This window comes from Mytilus edulis, chromosome 3 (genome assembly GCF_963676685.1).
Source record: "Mytilus edulis chromosome 3, xbMytEdul2.2, whole genome shotgun sequence".
Classification (NCBI taxonomy): domain Eukaryota; kingdom Metazoa; phylum Mollusca; class Bivalvia; order Mytilida; family Mytilidae; genus Mytilus; species Mytilus edulis.
The window spans coordinates 69,992,837-70,009,824 of record NC_092346.1 but is presented as its reverse complement, the minus strand read 5'-3'; the positions used below and the strand labels follow the sequence as shown (position 1 = coordinate 70,009,824).

General features: G+C 33.5%; 1 protein-coding gene across 1 annotated transcript; it reads left to right on the top strand.

The window, feature by feature from the left end:
* Positions 1 to 307: 307 nt before the first annotated feature.
* On the top strand, positions 308 to 15,238 carry LOC139517281 (kelch repeat and BTB domain-containing protein 3-like). The gene is made up of 4 exons (XM_071308181.1): positions 308 to 462; positions 4,225 to 4,366; positions 11,665 to 11,749; positions 13,343 to 15,238. Exons 2-4 carry the CDS (start codon positions 4,229 to 4,231, stop codon positions 15,067 to 15,069), a joined length of 1,950 nt encoding a protein of 649 aa, XP_071164282.1. The 5' UTR covers positions 308 to 462; positions 4,225 to 4,228; the 3' UTR covers positions 15,070 to 15,238.
* Positions 15,239 to 16,988: the final 1,750 nt, after the last annotated feature.

The window sequence follows — 16,988 nt, the reverse complement described above, 5'->3', positions numbered from 1 at the left end:
TGTAGGGTGCGAAAGTGAAAGGGGGCGAACATGAGTTGGTGCGAACGGACCCGCATACACTGCCTTTCAAGTTTGGAAAAGCCAAATTGAAATGATGACTCAGTGATCTAAATGTAACATGTTCTATTCCTTTATTAAAGTATGACATGTTCAAATACTTTTCCTATGGCGTATGAAACAGTTCTGCCTCTATAATTTCCAAAATCAGAAGCATCTTTCCCTTTTTGTGAACAAGTGTTATGATTCCAGTGCCTACTCTGTCCTGTTCTTTCTGGTTTGGGTTTTTGGTCTTTATTGCAATCCTGTTACAGGAAGTTAAAATTTGGCGGGAAAGTTACACATGTCCATCTCGGGCATCTGCTGTGTACATAATTTAGAACACACGATTGAAAAGAGCTATGCCTCTGTTGAAATATGAAGGGGTTTGGTTGAATAACAACATATCATGATATCATCAGATTGGTTAGTCGATATGTTATCAGTATATGTGTTTTTTACAAACACGATACTATTCGTTCATTTTGAAGCTATTTACATTGTACTTTAGCACCATCTAATAATACAAGAGGTCACTCATTAAAACTGTTTAAAAAACAGTGTAAGACCACACATAGACTAAATACTTTTTCAATTAGAGTAGTGGATCAGTGGAATAACCTGTCTGATTTAACAGTGACGGCAAAGACTTTAAATAATTTTAAGTCTGCACTAAATGGCGAAAACTGGAACCCTTATAAATTCATATGTTCGTGTTAATTAAGTGTTCAGCTGCGCACACCCAAATAAGTGTTTTTTATTATAAGTTTAATATATATTATATATATATATATATTAATTATGAGAAGAGAAATGCATATACGACAATCCAAGATGAGGGGTCAGTAGAAGCCTTTGGCTTATTTAACGACCCGAAGATAAAGGTATAAGGTATAAAGGTATAAGGTATTTTCAAGGAACACCAAGTCTAAGTTATGATTTTTCATTACAGAGGGGGGATAGGACCTTTATCGGGACTCCGGGATCGGGTGTTTTTAAGCTCGGGATTTCGGGATTGACCCTTTCGGGATCCGGGAATCATTTTTTTCGGATTTCGGGATGTCGGGATTTGCTTTATTTAAATTCGTGACCTCGGGATTTCGTTTTTTCAAGTCCGGGATTTCGGTGTAATCCCCTCCTATCCCCCCTCATTACAATACACAAATTTTAAAATACCCCCCCCCCCAAAAAAAAAAAACAACATAAAAAAATGGCTATCTAACTCCCTAAGGCAAGGGAGTTATTGACCTATGAAGGCTGTAAATTATGCCCTTTACCAGGTCAGGAATAACCACCAATTGGTGGATTATACCTCAATTGTCGTATGAGGGGGGATAGGACCTTTATCAGGACTCCAGGATAGGGTGTTTTTAAGCTCGGGATTTCGGGATTGACCCTATCGGGATCCGGGAATTCTTTTTTTCCAATTTTGGGATTTCATGTTTTTAAGCCCGGGATTTCGGGATCAGGACCCCTCCTATCCCCCCTCACGTATAATCCACCAATTGACATATAATGGTATAGACCAATTGGTGTATAATTATTTGTTTTTTAAAACAAATTATTCCACCAAAATGGAGCATTGTTTTCTTAAAACCATATTATGGTATGAAAACTTGTCAAACATTCCTAGTTTAGTATAGTGACATAACATATTGCATTTAATCAATAATTGTATTTGCAGTTTCTTCTATTGTTATCTTGTCAATTCTTGATTGGCAAATTTACCTGTAATCACCTGTCAATGGACATCATTACTGTCTGCAGTCATGTGATCATGAGTACAACTCCACGGGTGAATGGAACTCTTTGTTAATACTTGACTTTCATTATCAAAAGTCAATCATGGTCAATAGTACAAATGTTTCAACAAAAGAATTGTTGTACACATGCATTCTCAAGAGATGCAGCAGGCTTTGACAAAACTGAAACTTTCGAAGGACTCAATAAGGGTCATAAAATAGGTTGCAAGTTGCAAAATCATGCTCCTATCTCGCAATAGCATTTTATTACAAAAAACTTACATTAGGCCGAGAAAAAAAAGATCGATGTTTCCGGTAACCCGACCGACCCTGTTTTTTAGCCCCCGACCCTAACTTTTTTATTGGATCTTCAAAAAAAAAAAAAAAAAAATTGTATCAACCGACCCCGTTTTTGACACAGGCTTCTGATAGATGACATAATATTTTTTCTCTCTTGCTTCTACTTGCATAGAAAGCCAGTAAAACATTTTATTAATGTCAAAAGGTATTCCAAAGAGGTTAAAATTCAAGAAATTTGCACAGCAGGTGCTTCAAAAACATTGTAAATGGCACACTTCCGGTTTTTGAAACTAATTACGGATCCGGACTTGGAAAAACCATGATAATTTTCCGGATTTCATTTACGATGACAAAAAAAAAAAAAAAAAAATTCCGACCTACCGACCCTATTTTTCAAAATGATGTTACCGGAAACACATATCTTTTTTTTTTAGGCCTTATACGTCAATTGGTGGATTATACGTAAATTGAGGTATAATCCACCAATTGGTGGTTATTCCTGACCTGTTTACCGTCAGGCGTGAAACAGTCATTTTTGGCTACTGTTAGTGTCAAATTGCAGGGATTGAACTTCAAGACTCTGGTAATTGTAGCCCACATATATAGTCCTATTCTAGTCCAAATAGTTACGACGTCTGGCAAGGCTATTTTATTTTTTGTTCGGGGACGCCTTCCTTCAAAATAAAATAGCCTTGCCAGACGTCATAATTTTTTGGACTAGTCCTATTGAAGAAAAGCAGAAATATAAGTAGCCCACACAAAATTTTAGGGCCAATGTTGAGTGGGCACCTGCTAATTTTAAACTCTGAATTGGTTATAAAATTTTACCGTGAATCATCAAAATATCCTTATCGTGATTCGTCAGATGTCTCAAAATAATTATTGCTACCGTTATTTTTGGAAAAAAATAGCGTGATTTGTCAAATTAAGATGATTTTTTTAGCGTCTAAAAGAAAGTGTACATTTTATCGTCATGCAATTAAAATTATCATTAACGTCATTTGGCAAGAATTTTTGCGTTATTCTTCCTGAAGGTACCCCCCATTATTACCCTCACCTATAGGGGCCTGGTTTAGTTACTACTGTAATCATGGTAATCACTAGTCAGTCAACACTGAGGTTGTGAGTTCAAACCTGGCTCGTGCCGTTGCACTTGACTCCATTCTTAAGGTTCATCATAACAAATGAACAAATATGGCTGTATTTTCACCTCAAAAACTACTCTGTGTACAGACTTACCTGTGCTGTTTGGAAAGTTTTAAAGCCTAGCATCCACTAGATATATAAAAGTTTAATGCATTTTGTGTTTAAGAAAGATAAAATCTTTTCTGGTTTTTGATGGGAATATTTTTTCCTTACTGCAGAAGGTGTAAAAACAAACAAACACCTGAATTACTTTGATACTGTCCACTCAGCATGCTCATATAAAATCTTTAACTCGCCTATAGTTGTGAAGATACCTATTGTCCATGTCAATTAAGGGCAATCAATACAATACAAACCAGTTTTTACCTGAGGGTGCATCTCAAAGTTGTACCACAACTTAGTTAATTTTCAAACCTTATGCATGAAGGAAAAAAATGCCCATCCAAATCCAAAAGAGATTTTATCTTTCTGAAACATAAAATGCATTTAACTTTTATATTATATATCTAGTGGATGCCACTGACAGGCATTAAAACTTTTCCAACTGGACAGGTAAGTCTGTACTCAAGAGTAATAACTTGACTTAAAACTTAGTACACATATTCCGTTTGGTATGATTTTTCTAATGTTAATCATAATGCCAAATTAGAGTTTTGACCACAATTTTAAAGTCCACTAAACATTGAAAAACGGCAATATTTTAGGTTCTACAATCTACAATATATGAAGAATGCCTGAACCATTGTGAGCATACAGCTAGCTTTCAGTCAGTCAGTCATTTGTTAATTATCATAATTCAGACTATTTTTCTCAAGAAATTAAGAATCAAAAAAAAAAAAATGCACCCACTAAAAAATTGATAGGTTGTATTGTGTTAACTTTATATTTGGTGGTAATATATTCTTACCTTTCAGTATAATTGGTAGCATCACACTACATGTATGTAATGGTTGTAGTAGAAACTACATATGCTGTATCTCAACTTAAATTTCTTTTTTAGAAAAATGGATTTTACAAAGAACTGTAGATTGATGGGGCAACCGTATATGTACAAGCATGCCACCAACTTAATCAAGACATTAAACAGGCAAAGAGAGGAACGTCCTGATCTCTGTGATGTTACTATCATTATTGAAGGAAAGGTTTGCACAAAAAAAATCATTGCAAATAGTTTTCATATGATGGATGGTGTTCAATTACTTTTCTTCTGATTTTATTCTAGCAGAGACGAATAAGGTTCCTATTTTGAAATATAAATTTTGTTTGAAATCTGACTTTAGCCTCTTCGATATTTGCAAAATTTCAATTGCAACAGCATAGGACAGAGGTAATATTGTGCTCCTGGCACAGCTGTTAATTAATAATACACAAAAAGTAAAACACAAACAATTCAACAGACCATACCAACCAGTAACATCCTAACGCATCCAAACAGATAGATGCACAAACAACACTGAACAACAATTTTATTAATTTGAGACTTTTTGATAAAAGAGTTTCCTAAACATTTAGTATAAAAAAAGAAGATGTGGTATAATTGCCAATGAGACAACTCTCCACAAGAGACCAAAATGACACAAAAATTAACAACTTTAGGTCACCGTATGACCTTCAACAATGAGCAAAGCCCATACCCCATAGCCTTTTATCATTTTTATAAATTTCCTGTTTAGGCCACACCAATATGATTAATAGTTCTTTGGATTTTCCCACTCCTGTTTTAGAGAGATTTTTCAATGATAAAAAAAATGTCGTTTCCTCCAATTTTTTGGCCGCATTTCGCTCTAAAATTAGTTTTTCCTTGACATTTTTTTTTCTCATAGACGTTTTTCTTAGGCCTATATTGCTCCGATCGATTTAAACGCTAGAGTGATAATCCGATTTGTAAACAAAAGGTAAAAAATCAGGATACCAACATGAAGTTATGTCAGATCATTGCTGAAGACAAGTAGTTATTGAACACAGTTATTTGAAAAGCATTTCGTTTTACCAATGAAGACCTGGGGTCTGTTGTTCAACTTGTCGTTAGGGCTAACGCGTCGTTAAAATTTCTTAATCATTCGATTAAAATTAATCATATGATTAGTGTGTTGTTCAACTTGTCGTTAATTTTAACGCTGCGTTAAAAAGGCTAAAACTGTCGTTAAACTTAATCCACCTCTTTGAGGTGTATTAAATTTTAATCATATGAGTAAAACATCCAAGATGGCTGCTGTATCAATGCAAAAATTATTTTATCCTCGAAATATGAGGCGTTTAAGAGATATTTAGCTCCCGGAAAGAGATTTCAGCCATAAAATACCTTAATATTTGAAAGAAACACAATATAGTTGTTAGGAGTTGAGTTGAAACATAAATTGGAAAGAGATTTGACAAGATGGGGCGAAGGATAGGACACACATACAATGGGCATTTGATAACAGAGAGAAATTGCACATTTCGGCAGTTTTTCGTTTGTATTTTACCGCTCAGTGACAGTGTTGATTGCAAAAAAACTAAACGTACGCTGAGACGGGCCACATGTTATTGTGCGGAACCATTCAGCAAATTATGACGAACAGCTTTCATAAATAAATAATGTTACCATAGCATTAATGTACAGGCCATAATTGATTTTCAAAGCAAGTCTTTGCTAATTTCCCCATTTTTCGAAGTTCAAATATTAGCACTTTCAGTTTCAGTAGCGCCCTTGACCTAGTCCTAACTATTTACGCAGGTAAATTATGATGGGTGAATTCGTCCCCGTATATCTCGGACCTTACGATTTTTATCTTTACACAGAGTTTTTAAACAGTGTATATTGTTTTCCCATTTAGTAAAGCTTATGAGCTATGAGGATCCAAATCATGGGTGGATCCAGCCATTTTGGGGGGTTCCAACGTAGCCCAGATTAAAAGGGTTGTTTCAAACCTCACGTCGCCTTTCAAAAACTTTGATTGTCAAATAAAAGGGGGATTCCAACCCCTGGACTCCCCCTTAGGCCTAGGATCCGTAACTGCAAATATTTATAATGAAAATATACTGCCATCAGTGTTTAATATTACTGATTAGGTTATTAAGAGACTGAGTCAATAAAATGTCTCATATTTTTTTATCTGACACAATATACAAAAACAAGCACCTGTTATTTTAGAATCTAGGAAATCTCATATTCGAGTGTCAGATATATTTCAAAAGAAGTATTATACCACTGTTGGGAGAGAGGTACAGCAATGTATGATTTATGTGACTAGTGCTTGTTTTTCCAGATCATCACAGAATATATCTTTGATTTTTTTAACTTCCAACTCATCTATAGATGCTTCTCTGGTTAGTCCGAGTAAGAAATGATAAGTATAAATGATCATAAATTGCATCAATATTAAAAAATAAAGAGCATGCAAATATCTCATAGAGCAAATAACACGGATAATTTATATTGACCATTTGTTATATTGTTGTGGTCTTCAGTGGCGACACGTACATGCAGGTCATGTTCCAGAGCACCTGAGATAACCCCTAGTTTTTGATGGGGTTCGTGTTGCTTATTCTTCAGTTTTCTATGTTGTGTGTGCTATTGTTGTCTGTTTGTCTTTTTCATTTTTGGCCATGGCGTTGTCAGTTTATTTTCGATTTATGAGTTTGACTGTCCCTTTGGTATCTTTCGTCCCTCTTTCATAAATTAATTTCACTTTACAATGGATCAAATCTACGAATGGATCAAGGTAATGGGTGCAGTAGGAGGTCCACCAGAGTTTTGAGAGAGGAATTCTTGGCAATTGTAACAGATGGAAAATTTAGGGTCAGAATTCATAAAACAGACATGGGGCAGTGGCAAATATGGCATGCATATTTGAACACACAGAGGGTAACCCTGGCACCGGCTGTTTTACCCAAAAAAACATAAATCTATTTCTCTTTTATGTGACTTCAGACTTTATGTTTTCAATTTTAGTTTCACTTTCTATATTCTGTATTTATTCTTATGTAAGCCCAAGGTGAAAAATAACTTGATGCAGGAATATATTAATAATAAACATCTTGGAGTTGGGCTATTTTTTTCTGTCCGGGTGGGGATCAACTTCAAGCAGACAACATGCATGCGTATAACGACACTGAAGATTTTTTTTTTTTTTTTTTTTTTTTATAAAGACAGTTGTTGTCAGTCATGACGTCCTTGAATAGATCAGTTAGAAAGCAAGGTTTGAAGTTTAAGTACACAGGAAAACCTCATTTCTAGTGTTGAAAATAGAGGGAGCAAAAGTTCCACATCCAGGGAATATTTTTATATAAAGAACTTTTTATTTGAAAGGTTTATCTTTTTTCAGTTTAATTTAAAAATAAAAAAAATAGACAAATTGTGATTGGTCTTTCTTCCTTTCTTTTGTTATCTTGTGAATTATCATGTTAAAATCCAGTGGCAAATACTTCATGCCTTTATATAACGGAGAACAATTTAATAAGAGAATGTATTTCAAACAAGAAGCTAAACTTTTTGCCACAAAAATAGATACATAATCATAATTCATAGTTATTTTATTCACTGTAGTGAGCCCCATCTTTGTTGTTCGGTTGTAGCACAATCTCATCAAATGGTAAAAAAGACCACACAATAGGTTCAAGGACACAGTTATCGTCCTTTGATTTTCGTTAGTTAGTCCCTACAGTGAACAGTGTATAACTTGCATTTGTATTTGATACACTTTCACAATTTATTTCTTGATATCTAATGCATGAAATATTAAGTAGGGGGCTGTTATTACATGTTATAAAAATTTGGGTGCTGAATCTTTATGTTAAGTAGTGATTTGGTCAGTTTAACAAAGGTCAATTTTTATTACGTCGGAAGCTGTCATTTAGAGCTGGTAGAAGTGTCTATTAATTTGATCTTATTTGTCTCACTAGTAGTACACTACACTGTAAAAATCTTTTTGAGAAAGAGTAGGTGCAATTTTTTAAATTTGAATTTATTGTCTAAAAGAAATGCTCTACGAAATAACTGTGTTCTCGGGCCAATAGGGACCAAATAAACATCTTCTACTTGTATACCGTAAATCCTCATTTGGATGTGCCTTTAATTCAGTTGTTGCATGTTGTTTGTTGCTATATATAATATTGTTTTACGTTCTTAGTTTTGTTCATGAATATATATAAGGCCTTTTGATTTCTATTTTGAATTGTTTTACTGCCTTGATTTGTCATATCTATAGGTCTTTTATAGCTTATGCTTCGATGTGAGTTTTGCTCACTGTTGAAGGCCATACGGTGACCAATATTATATCTGTTAACTACTACATCTTTTGGTTCCCGATAGGGAATTGTCTCTTTGACAGTCATGAGCTAAGGCTCCGTGTTGAAGGCCGTACTTTAACCTATAATGGTTTACTTTTTAAATTGTTATTTGTATGGAGAGTTGTCTCATTGGCACTCACACCACATCTTCCTATATCTATGCCACATCTTCTTGTCTTTATATTTAGTATTAGCAAAGCCCATACCGCATAGTCAGCTATAAAAGGCCCCGATAAGACAATGTAGACAATTCAAACGAGAAAACTAACGGCCTTATTTATATATATATAAAAAAAAATGAACGAAAAACAAATATGGAACACATAAACAAATGACAACCACTGAATTACAGGCTCCTGACTGGGGACAGGCACATACAAATATAATGTGGCGGGGTTAAACATGTTAGCAGGATCGCAACCCTCCCCCTAACCTGGGACAGTGGTATAACAGTACAACATCAGAACGAACTATTTCAGAGGTGTTTTGAGGGGCCCATGCAGGCCCCCTCCCCCTTTTGTGGAAAAAATTTGGTTGATTATATAAAGGGAATCACTGAAGCATGATTGGAGCAGGCCCCCTCTAAGGCAGTCAGTGCCCCTCCCCCTTTATGAAAATTTCTAGAACTAACAATTTGTTATTTCAGTTTTAAAAAATCATTGAAAAGGTTCTCGGACTGTGCCATTACACTTGCACAAGTGAATATTTGAAATTGTCACACTGTATCTTCTTTTGCCGTGTGAACTGCAATCGATTACAGTTCTGTTATTTATTACGATCTACACCATCCGTAAAAATGATCTGAAATGTTAACTTGGCATGCCATACTTGATAAAATGCGGACGTGAAAGAAAGCACCCTTCACATACGCATCAATGGAGATCGTTATTCCAAATTATTTCGTCATTTAATTATAAACAAAAGCGTATCTTTCGCATGTGTAGAAGGTATGACTTACCTAACAAAAAATATTTTAACAGATATTTGAAGGAATCATTATGTAAAAACAAAGACTTCAACTGAATTATCATTGCAATCACGGACACTGTCGTTGTTGTCAGACACCAAATTCCGGCATTAAAATCATGGTCATGAATGATGCATTTTGATTGAGGACCGAAGACAATCTCTGACATTGCTTCTGAGTTAGAACAGTCACATGTTGCATGATAAGACTATTTCAACAACGACTGAAATTTTTTAATATAATTAAGAAACAAACTGATTTCAAGTTATTCATTGCATGAATGTTGGTTTTTCGACCACCTGCATGACCTCATCATTTCAGATACCAATATTTATGAGCAATAACATGAAAAACTCTGGCCCTAGTCATAATTTAAAGTGGAATGCAAATGCTGATTATTACAAAATGCACCCGAAACCATTTTCATGGTAAATAAATGCATATTACTTTTGAATTTGAGATTACTTAATCAGTAGTGCATTCACTGAAACTATTTTTTCATTCAAGCATATTTCATTTTGAACTGGAAACATATCTAAAATATTTTTATGTTTCCATAAGAAAAAACATGAATATGTTATAAGATATTTATTCAATAATTATTGGCACCCAAAACCAGTTTAAAAGAAGAATGTTATAATTTAATGCATCAAAGGAAGTTTTGTAGGCCCTGATTTACAATGCATTGTGGGAAACACTTGCTAACTACCCAAATTTAATCATATGATTAAAAATTGATCGGATGATTAGTAAATACAATGATTAAAATAAGTTGAACAACGCAATTTAATCATTGCATTTAATAATCATCCGATTAACTTTTAACGACTGATTAAAATTAATCATATGATTAGTTTAATCACAAGTTGAACAACAGACCCCTGTTCTTTTGTTAGACGACCACAATCACAACAGTCCTCGTTAGAACCATTGTCATCCTGGATCATTGTTTCAACAGGCATAGTCCGAGATTAATCTGACTTCCAACAGCTGTTTTGCCAGACAAGATATGGTGTCGTCCCACGGCCCCAGCTTGTCTGGCAAAACAGGCATTGGATGTCAGAGTAATCCCGGACTACAACAGACATAGATAGAGCTATCTGTCTCGGTGAAATTAATATTAAATTCACATGGTTTTTAAAAAAAATAACATTAATCTTATTTTAATGAAAAACCCATATCTCCTTGTTAGTCTATTGACATGCAATCAGAACTCTTTTGTAAGGGGAAATTTTTAGAGTTCCATTGTTAAAGACCAAAGTGGTGGTATTGGGAATGGTAAAATAAATAATAATTATGGATGTATTATTGGTGCAACCACCATGACCACTTCCAGTTTGAAATACATTGCAGGTTTCAGGGGGGAAAGTAAAATGCATTTTGCCAAGTCAAAATAATGCATGTGAATGTGGTTAAAGGACATAAGGTATTGTCAAAGATATTTATTATTTTTCAAGGGCATTTTTTTTTCTTGCTAAACTTTATCTGCTATGCTTGCTTAATGTATACACATGTATGAATTTAGATTAAAATTCATGCAGTCAAAGCTTATTTGACGAAAATGAACAAAATTATATTTTTCTCTTTCTTTTTCTTTGATGTAACCCAGTCATTTGCCAGTTGTAAGATGTACATACATGTACATGTACAATTATAAATTGCACATTTAAAAAAAATATATGACGCTCGCTCCACTTGTAGAGCGCTTCAACAAAACTCATTTTCAAGAAATATATACAATCAAACAGATTTCGCTGGCTCGCCCCATATTTTTTGGAGCTTTTGTCCGAAGAACTATAAATCAAATTGGTGTGGCCTTACAACATGTACAAAACTTTAAAAAAAATTCGAAAAAAAAACTTAAGGATTTTCTTATCCCATAAGCATGATAAGGCACAGATTACCTTAGAAGTATTTGGCACAACTTTTTGGAATTTTGGGTCATCAATGCTCTTCAACTTTGTACTTGTTTGGCTTTATAACTATTTTGATCTGAGCGTCACTGATGAGTCTTATGTAGATGAAATGCAAGTCTGGCGTATTAAATCATAATCCTGGTACCTTTGATAACTATTAACAAATGAGTAACTATGTAAGATATTCTGATCATTTTTATGGTCCCCTTATATACGGACATGTTATTATTTTTGATTAACTGAAAAGCCAACTGTGAATTATATTTTGAAAAAAATACATTTTCAGGAACTAAAAGCCCACTGGTGCGTGTTAATGACCTGTCCTTATTTTGAATCAATGTACAACAGTGGATTAGCAGAGAAAACTTCAGGTATGAGCAAATTTCCCATTTACACCATTGTTAGGGTCTCGCTTATTAGTCTGTAATGTCCTATCTCTTTGTCTAAGCATCCGTGTCCCAAATTATTAATTGGCTAGCTAAATTTTTTAAAATATAGTCGAAAGGTGAAAAATATTAACCATTTCATAGCTGTCACTTTTGTTGACCCTTCACTTATGTTGTGAAAGGAAAACAAAGCATTCCTACATTTTATAGATGAAAATTTATTACTTTGTCATTGTAGAGTACAGAGACATTAATTGTCAAATTACAAGCAATTATTCAATCATGCTCTTGCTAGAGTATTTCAGAATGATTTTATGCTATGATTGTGAATGGGCTTTATTAAAGGAAAATAGCTACCTTTTGATTTTGAATTTTTGTCTGGTTTGTCATTCTATAGTCATAGGATTTTATAATTGTTGGATAAGTTATTTTTCAAATGTTGTACACTAACTTTGGCATGTTTGGATAGATTCAGAAGAAACTTAACACAATTGCTTGACTTGGTAAAAGTATGGTACCTTTGGATTTTTAAAAATTTTCCAATTTTTTATTCTAAAGTTTGGGATTGTCTGCTTGAAACACATCAATACCAAGAGACAATTTTACATAACGTTTTCAAACTAGGTGGTATAATATTTTCGCCATTTTCACTTTACTGTACTATATCTTCAGTTTATTCTGACAATTTTTATGGGACTAACGATATAGGAATCTTGTTGTCCATTCTCTGAAAAAAAATAATACATAAAAGGAAATTTTTAAAGCAAAATGATCACCAAAACCAGATCTACAGAAATCATCAGTGGACTCCTTGCTGAGTTGCTGGAATTATTGCCTGTTTTACCAATTATTGTTGAGAATAGTGCAAATTAATAACATTGTGTTTCCTGTATATAGCGGTTCATGTTTATGACGTTACTTTTTACCTTATTACCACTTAGATATAAATTTTGAAAATAAATGTTACACAACATAAAGTTTAGAGACTTATTCATTTATTTAAATACAATTTCTGTAAAGCAAGAGGAGATTTATATTACAAAAAAAATGCATGGACAAAATCGTCCTCCTTAATTTTGCATATTTTTGCACAGAAAACTCTGAAAAGTAGATAAACACTTTTAATAACAAAGATGATGAGCAAGACAAGACTGACAAAGAAGTCTACATTGCAGAAATCATTAGTTGAATCGGTATAGAAGTTCCTGCCCTTTATTGATGATTCTCATATTCTATATATCAGCTTGGCAACAGGGAATTATGAAATACCATCTTGTTTCTAGAAAATATAACATTACATCCATAATGCTATCTATAAGAAACTAATTTCAAATACAACATGTTATGTAGCATCATATTACCATGCAACTAAAAGCTCTTAGTAGACACTATGTTATATTTAATATTTTTGGAAATATTGTGACATAAACTTTGACTTTAACAATTGATTACAAATGAACTAAAGGATAGGATTTTAATTTTATTAATTTTCATAAATAACTGTTTTAGAGACTCATATCTTGTTTTGTTTTGATTCCGTCTTCAAAAGAGATATATTGAGTTAACTTATTTTTACAGGAAAAGTCACCATCAATATAGGAAAGACATATGCAGTAGAAAATGTTTTGCAATATTTATACCTTGGAAATATAGAGATGTCAATGTCTAATTTGGAAGATATTCTAGAAGTTGCTGATTATTTGCAGTGTTTTGACCTTAAAGATTTATGCAATGAATTCCTTGACTCGCAACCAATGGACTCAAAATCTTGTGTCAAGATCTGTCTAATTTCATCTCTTTATGATTTAGCTATTCACGATGAAGCAATGAGATTTATGAAAGGTCATTTGAAACAAGTTTTTCAAGATGAAGATATTTTAACCCTGACACATGAATCTGTTTTATCATTGTTGAGTGATGAAACACTGAGCTATGTTTCACAAGATTCCTTTCTCCAGTTTTTACTACGTTGGCTAAAGTTTGATATAGATAACAGACGAAAAGATGCATTTCAATTATTCTTAGCTTTGAATTTTGAAAATGTATCAAATGAAAGTTTAAATCAGGTTTTGACGGATAATGAATTAGATGGACTTCTTCCGACAAATGATATCAATGCTATACTAGAACATAGGAATAATGGAACCAATCACCAATTACAAACCAGTAACATAGTTATATTGGGAGGTGGTGTTTTCTTTGATAAATTGAATTTTGGCCAACCTAAAGAAGTTATCCTTAGTTCTAGTAGTAAAAAGATGTATGCTTTTAATCTTGATGAGCAGAAATGGACAAATCTTTGGACAATGCCATTACCTTTAGAACGTCCAGTTATAAGAGTTAGTGATGACAGAAAAATACATGTGATGAATCTGTTAGGTCCAGCTAGATCAGAATTTAGTTGTTTTAACCGTTATGATATGCACATCTTTGAAATAGCAAGTAAGAGCTGGAAAACAATTAAAATAGACCAAGACCGACATTTAATAGGATTTTACCTTCATGATTTTATTCTTTGTGGTAAAAGAATATTTCTGTTGGGTAGAGGAGTCAAACAGTTTAATACTACAGAAGAGAGCTGTAAACTAATTGAAGTAAAAGATGGTGGTTCTATTGAAACACAAGTTCTGTTTGATTGTAATGCAAAAGATCATTTCTATTGTAGCAACTTAGATTCTGAAAGGATTGTAATAGTATGTGAATGGTTTCACAAAAAGACATTCTCTATCAAATATTACAATTTGGATACACATGCCTTGACTGAACCTACCCGTGCAAAGTCATGCAGTTCAACTATTTCATTCACAAAGATCTTAATGTACAAAGGAGATATCATTCAGCTAGATCTTAAACGGAGAATGATGAGGAAATTTAGCCCAAATAACAATACATGGTTTTGCTACCCTAAGATCACAACTCCACCTATCGAGTTGTCAAAAAGTTCAATGTATACCTTCTGTAATGATAACTTGTATGTTTTTGGAGGTGACAAGTCTAAGAGTTCATACAAGTATATTTGTAAGAAGAAGATTTGGGTTGAGCTAGATGACATTCCAGTGACCACTGGTCTTTACAATAGTGGTGTCTGTGTGTCCACCGTAGCCTCGGAACTTGTTGCATGTCATCCAAACTGTCCACATTGTTTCTATAATTCCAAGGATTCTGGTGTAACTTACCCAGAAAGTGAACATTCTGATGCTAGCTATCATGACTCGGATGATGACTCGGATGAATATGACTGGGATAACGACTATGATGAAGAAGAAGAAGAATATTCACGCAGTTCAGATTGTGTGTTGATGTGAAATAACTTTACTGGTAGTTATTTGTGGATTTTTTAAGTTTTAACAATAAGAACTGAATCAAGTTTTAAGTCACATGATCACTATGAAGTAATTTTAAACTAGTGCTTTTCTAAAATATACAAAAACTTTGATTAATCAAATGTGCATGTGAATAAAGAAGTGATGGATAGACTGTTGTAAATCAAATACAGATTTTTGTTGCCTTGGTCCAGAGTCTTTTTCAATTGGTTAAAGCTTTCCAGACCATCTTCTTGGCAGCTATCAAACTTAGTAATGATGTGGATGAATATTTGTAGAACTTCCAGTAACAGTTTGAATTATTTTAATAAGATCTGGTATGACTGCCAATGACACACAAGTTTATTGCCCTTGAAAGACAATTTTTATACGACCGCAAAATTTGAAAAAATTTTCGTCGTATATTGCTATCACGTTGGCGTCGTCGTCGTCGTCCGAATACTTTTAGTTTTTGCACTCTAACTTTAGTAAAAGTGAATGGAAATCTATGAAATTTTAACACAAGGTTTATGACCACAAAAGGAAGGTTGGTATTGATTTTGGGAGTTTTGGTCCCAACATTTTAGGAATTAGGGGCCAAAAAGGGCCCAAATAAGCATTTTCTTGGTTTTCGCACTATAACTTTAGTTTAAGTGAATAGAAATCTATGAAATTTTGACACAAGGTTTATGACCACAAAAGAACGGTTGGGATTGATTTTGGGAGTTTTGGTTTGAACAGTTTAGGAATTAGGGGCCAAAAAAGGGCCCAAATAAGCATTATTCTTGGTTTTCGCACAATAACTTTAGTTTAAGTAAATAGAAATCAATGAAATTTAAACACAATGTTAATGACTACAAAAGGAAGGTTGGTATTGATTTTGGGAGTTTAGGTCCCAACCGTTTAGGAATTAGGGGCCAAAAAGGGACCCAAATAAGCATTTTTCTTGGTTTTCGCACCAGAACATTAGTATAAGTAAATAGAAATCTATGAAATTTAAACACAAGGTTTATGACCATAAAAGGAAGGTTGGTATTGATTTTGGGAGTTTTGGTCCCAACAGAATAAGGGGCCCAAAGGGTCCAAAATTAAACTTTGTTTGATTTCATCAAAATTGAATAATTGGGGTTCTTTGATATGCCGAATCTAACTGTCATGACTGTGTATGTAGATTCTTAACTTTTGGTCCCGTTTTCAAATTGGTCTACATTAAGGTCCAAAGGGTCCAAAATTAAACTTAGTTTGATTTTGACAAAAAATGAATCAGTTAGGTTCTTTGATATGCTGAATCTAAAAATGTACTTAGATTCTTGATTATTGGCCCAGTTTTCAAGTTGGTCCAAATTGGGGTCCAAAATTAAACTTTGTTTGATTTCATCAAAAATTGAATAAATGGGGTTCTTTGATATACCAAATCTAACTGTGTATGTAGATTCTTCATTTTTGGTCCTGTTTTCAAATTGGTCTACACTAAAGTCCAAAGGGTCCAAAATTAAATTTAGTCTGATTTTAACAAAAATTGAAATCTTGGGGTTCTTTGATATGCTGAATCCAAAAATGTACTTAGATTTTTTATTATGGGCCCAGTTTTCAAGTTGGTCCAAATCAGGATCTAAAATTATTATATTAAGTATTGTGCAATAGCAAGTCTTTTCAATTGCACAGTATTGCGCAATGGCAAGAAATATCTAATTGCACAATATTGTGAAATAGCTAATTTTTTTTTAATTAGAGTTATCTTTCTTTGTCCAGAATAGTAAGCAAGAAATATCTAATTGCAAAATATTGTGCAATAGCAAGATTTTTTTTTAATTGGAGTTATCTTTCTTTGTCCAGAATCAACTTAAATCTTTGTTATATACAATATACAATGTATATTCACTTTTTACTACCAACTGATAAATTAAAATAATCTTTACCAT